This window comes from Cricetulus griseus, chromosome 7, assembly GCF_003668045.3.
Source record: "Cricetulus griseus strain 17A/GY chromosome 7, alternate assembly CriGri-PICRH-1.0, whole genome shotgun sequence".
Classification (NCBI taxonomy): domain Eukaryota; kingdom Metazoa; phylum Chordata; class Mammalia; order Rodentia; family Cricetidae; genus Cricetulus; species Cricetulus griseus.
The window spans coordinates 114,296,356-114,301,041 of record NC_048600.1 but is presented as its reverse complement, the minus strand read 5'-3'; the positions used below and the strand labels follow the sequence as shown (position 1 = coordinate 114,301,041).

At 51.2% G+C, this 4,686-nt stretch overlaps 1 protein-coding gene across 1 annotated transcript; it reads right to left on the bottom strand.

The window, feature by feature from the left end:
- Window positions 1–2,662: 2,662 nt before the first annotated feature.
- Window positions 2,663–4,291, bottom strand: Ramp2 (receptor activity modifying protein 2). The gene is made up of 4 exons (XM_027428088.2): window positions 4,171–4,291; window positions 3,668–3,733; window positions 3,114–3,219; window positions 2,663–2,980 (listed from the first exon to the last, which is right to left on the bottom strand). Exons 1-4 carry the CDS (start codon window positions 4,289–4,291, stop codon window positions 2,725–2,727), a joined length of 549 nt encoding a protein of 182 aa, XP_027283889.1. The 3' UTR covers window positions 2,663–2,724.
- Between the last annotated feature and the right edge of the window lie 395 nt (window positions 4,292–4,686).

Genomic DNA, 4,686 nt, shown 5'->3' with positions numbered 1-4,686 from the left:
TGAGATTAGAGATGTTCACTACCACACCTGGCCACATCCTTTCTTCTTTAAGAAGACATTATTTTATTTACATGTATGTATGCATTTATGCAGGAGACAAAAAGAGATTCCCTGGGAGCTGGAGTTACAGGTGTTTGTGAGTTTCCTGACGTGGGTGCTGGGAAGCAAACTCTGGTCATCTGCAAGAGCAGTGAGCACTCTTAACCTCTGATATATCTTTTCAGCTTCCTGCATCCTTTTCTTTAGGTCAGTCCTGAAGATCAAAGTCTGACTCACCTCTAATGCCCCTCCTTCACCCCCTATGCCTGATCCCATAGATTCTCTTCATTGCTTTTAATCATAATTCCTGCTTTATAATTAGTTTCTACTTCCCACTCATTAGTTTGGCTAAGTCTTTCTTTTCTTTTCTTTTTTAAAAATGTATTTATTTTCAAGGCCAGCCTGGTCTACAGAGTGAGTACCAGGGTAGGCTCCAAAGCCACACAGAAAAACCCTGTCTTGAAAAACCAAAAAAAAAAAATTATTTTATATGCATTGGCGTTTTGCCTGTATGTATGTCTGTATGTGGGTGTCAGATCTTGGAGTTACAGACAATTGTAAGCAGCCATGTGGTTGCTGGGAATTGAACTTAGGTCCTCTGGAAGAGCAATCAGTGTGCTCTTAACCACTGAGACATCTCTCCAGCCCCAAATCTTTATTTTCTCACTCATGAATGCCTTTATTGCTTGTTTGTTTGTTTTTGAGACAGGCTCTCACTATGTATGTCTGGCTGACCTGGAACATGCTACATAGACCAGGGTAGCATCAAACTCAGAGATTCACCTGCCTCTGTCTCCTGAATGGTGTGTCCAGAGGGGCTGGCCACAATGCCAGGCTTCACTCCTGGATTCTTACAATAACTTCCTAATTCATGCTCATTTTCACTCTCTGCTCTAAGGAATACATTCTACCTAAGGCCTAACCATGTATCAACTCAGCAGTCACCTTGCTGTGAGTTCATGTTATGGTTGTGATAAAAAATGTTTCCCTGCCAGGTGGTGGTGATACACACCTTTAGTCCCAGCACTCGGGAAGCAGAGGCAGAAGTCTGTGACTTCAAGACCAGCCTGGTCTACAAGAGCTAGTTCCAGGACAGCCTCCAAAGCCACAGAGAAACCCTGCCTCGAAAAACAAAACAAAAAAAAAAAAAAAAAGAAAGAAAGAAAGAAAGAGCAAGAAAAGAAAAAGAAATGTTTCCCTGAAAGTTCATGTGTTGAAGGCTTGGGCCCCAGCTGTGTTTGTTATTGAGAGATGCTTAGATCACGAGGAGTCTAACTTCATGAAGAGGTAATTCATTAACCAATCCTTGGAAGAATGGACTATTAGCTCTTGTCCGGATGTGATGGTGCAATCCCAGCACTCAGGAGGCAGACTCAGGTGAATCTCTGAGTTCAAGGCCAGCCTGGTCTACAGAACGAGTTCCAGGACAGCCAGGGCTACACAGAAAAACCTTGTCTCGAAAAACAAAACAAAAATCCTTAGGTGACAGATGTGGCCTGAGAGAAGTATATCTTTAACAACATATAGGTATGTTCCAAGAAACACAGGCAAATATCTATAAAACAGATAAACATGTGCCCGGAAATAGGCGTGCACTACTTAGGGAAGCAGATATTTCAACAGAGAAAACAGAAGCCTCTAAAGAGGCTAAGAGTGCTGCAAAAGATAATCGGATGTTTCCATGGAAACTAAAGTTGCTTTGTATGTGTTTGGGGGGACCTGGCAAGTGTAACTCAGGAAGGATGGGAGATGAGAGTTCCCCCGTGAGAACCAGTCCTCACTGCCTGGGAAACACTGCTCATATACCAAATGGTGAGTTGCAGAGAAGCAGATATGTCAATGGAGTATCTTATCCATATTTCTCAAGAAGCTTATAGATGGGCCCAGCTAAGAACTTGGCTGTTAAGGAGATAACATGTTTCTGAGCCCCACAGTCCAGTGTTCCTCAGCCTGGAGCTTCCTCTAGATCTCATACACGGTCTGGTTGTTGGCTTTAGTGGACACCAGGGGGCAGTGTGTGGCCATGTGACTCTAAGAAGATAGGGGATAAAGGCCAGGAACCTGGGACTCTAGAATCTTATAGAAGAAGCCCCCCACTGCCTTGGGCCTCAATCCTGAGGTCCTTAAGGATAAATTCCTGTTGCTAATAACATTCCTTCTTTCTGTCTCTAGAGTAAACTGAGGTACAGAAAAGGGCAAAGCTGGGCTCCTGGGTAGCCTTTCTTCCTTCCAGGAGTCCATGTAGAGATTTCTTGCCCCTCCTCCCCACACCTCCCCAGCTAAAGGCCCCAGCTGCTGTCCAGACCGGAAGGGAGTCTTTTCCTGCTTGTTTCCTGGAGCTGGGTTTGGATAGGGCCAGGAAAGGCCCCTCCCTGGGAGGAAAGAATATAGGAACATGGCCTTCTTGTGGAGGCAGAGGGCAGGTGAAATACCAGAACAGCAGGGCCATGAACATTCTTTAAGCTGTTCCCAGTAATGAGGCCCCACAGAACTATCTTGGACACAGACCCTACTAAGAAGGGATTATACAAAAACATTTTTTTTAATTTTAAAGACTACTTCGCTTGCCTTCCATTTCCACCGATCCAAAGGTCTGTGGGAGAGAAGAGAGTGAGGAAAAGGAGTAGGAAGGGGAGGAGAGATTCCCGGTTCCAGCAGAGGAATGGCTGCTGAGGAGCGGAGCCCCTAGGCCTGGGCATCGCTGTCTTTACTCCTCCACACCACAAGGGTGACCAGGAAAGGGATGAGGCAAATGGGGGCGATGATCATGGCTAACAGCACGTCCTCTGGGGGATCGGAGAAGGTGGGCTGCACCAGGGAGCAGTTGGTAAAGTGTATCAGATGAGTCTCAAAGAAGATCCTTTCCGCCAAAGGATTTGGGAAACCCAGGCCAAACCTGTCGGCATGGTACTCCAAGCAATTCTGCAGGTCGCTGTAATGCCTGGGGGCGGCAGGGGGTCTGAGTGAGGGAAGGGTTGGGCACAGGGAGAGGGGTGTCCCACATTCACTTAAGGTCCACCCACAAGGAAGTGGCCCAACTCCTGGCCAGAGCCGCATTTCAACACTGCCCCTACCTGCTAATCAAAGTCCAGTTACACCAGTCCTTGATAGAATCCATATGACTCTTGTAATGATCCCAGCAAGGTAGGGCATTCATCTCATAGGTCTCCTCCATATTCCCTGTGGGGACAGCCGTTTCACAATGACCACACCCCTGGCCTTCCCTCCAAGCCTTCTGACCCAGGTATTTCCAAAGTAGAGAGCCCTTTGTCTTTAGACAAGGGAATCCCTCCGAAAATTTCCCTAGCAGGACACTTGTGGCTGAGGGGAGGTCCGGGCTCTAGAGCCCTGTAATGGCTTCCATGTGCACAGTTATTTCCTCTCCCGGCCTCACAAGCACAGCCACCTACATCTTGTCTGAGGCTTTTTACCCAACTGGGGCAAGACACCTTAAAGCTGGTCCGGGCTTTGTGGGACAATAGGGGGAAAGACCACAGGAACCCCAAGGAACACCAAGGAGGTTAGTGGGGAATCAACAGGCCCTAGGCTTGCTTTGTGAAAGGATCCCCTCCCCTGTGATGGCTTTATCCTTCCACGAGGTCGTTCTCCCACAGACTCGGACACCCACCTTTTGACAGCAAGCTGTCCTCAGTGGGAAGAGAATGATTCAGGGACTCCGGAGAGGTTGAGACAGCTGTATGAAGACATGAAAGAGAAGGGCGAGATGATATGGGCAGAGGTCTGAAAAGTTGGAGCCTGTTTAGGGGTAGTGACCAAGACCCTGGAAAGTCAGCTCTACTTTGGAACATAAAGAAAAACAATCTCTCCCTCCCTACTAGATTGTCCTAGTGAAGGAAGGGAGCGGCTGGTACCAGCTGCTCCCCACTTACACCCGGGCCCAAAGCCCCCTCCCTTCTTGTCAGTCCCGGACCTCCCAAGACCTCTCCTCCAGGTCCTGGCAGGCACCCCAGCTTTTCTTAAGTGGGAAGCGCCGTGCTGTACCATCGGGAGATGTGCTCAGGCCCCATCTGCAGATCAGAGGTCCCGCGCTGGCCTCGGTAGCCCAGGCCGGTTCACCCCCCACCCCCGGACCTCCCTCGCCTCCCACCGGGGCCCCGACACTGCGCTCACCGCCCAGCAGCAGCAGCAGCAGCAGCAGCAGTGGAGGGAGGCGGAGCGCTGCCGGCCGCCCGGCGCGGGTCATAGCGAACCGCGATCCACCCGGGGCGCGCTCCACCAGGAACCGGGCCATCACGCCTTGGGCGAGAAGGCGAGGAGGGGCGGCGGAGTTGAGCTGGCCCGGGCGGGGGCGCCTATATCCCCGGCCGGAGCCGCAGGAAGCCGCGCCGCTTCCTCGGAGGGGCTGGGAAAGCGGCGGCCACGTGGGGGGCGGGCTGCAGGGGGAGTCACTGCCGCACCCGCGCCTGGCGCCCGCGCCTCGCTCCGCCTGGCGCGCCTTGGCCCACTCTCCCTTCCAGCTGGGTCTGCGGGGCTGGACAGCTCCCCCTATAACCCCAGAACCGGGATCCACTTCCCGCCCCATACTAACTCCGGTCTCCCTGCATCAGATGAGGGATTCAAGTGTCCCCCTGCGTCTCACACCAAAGGGTGGGGACCAGCTGCTGGTCCAGATCTGGGGAGGAGGGA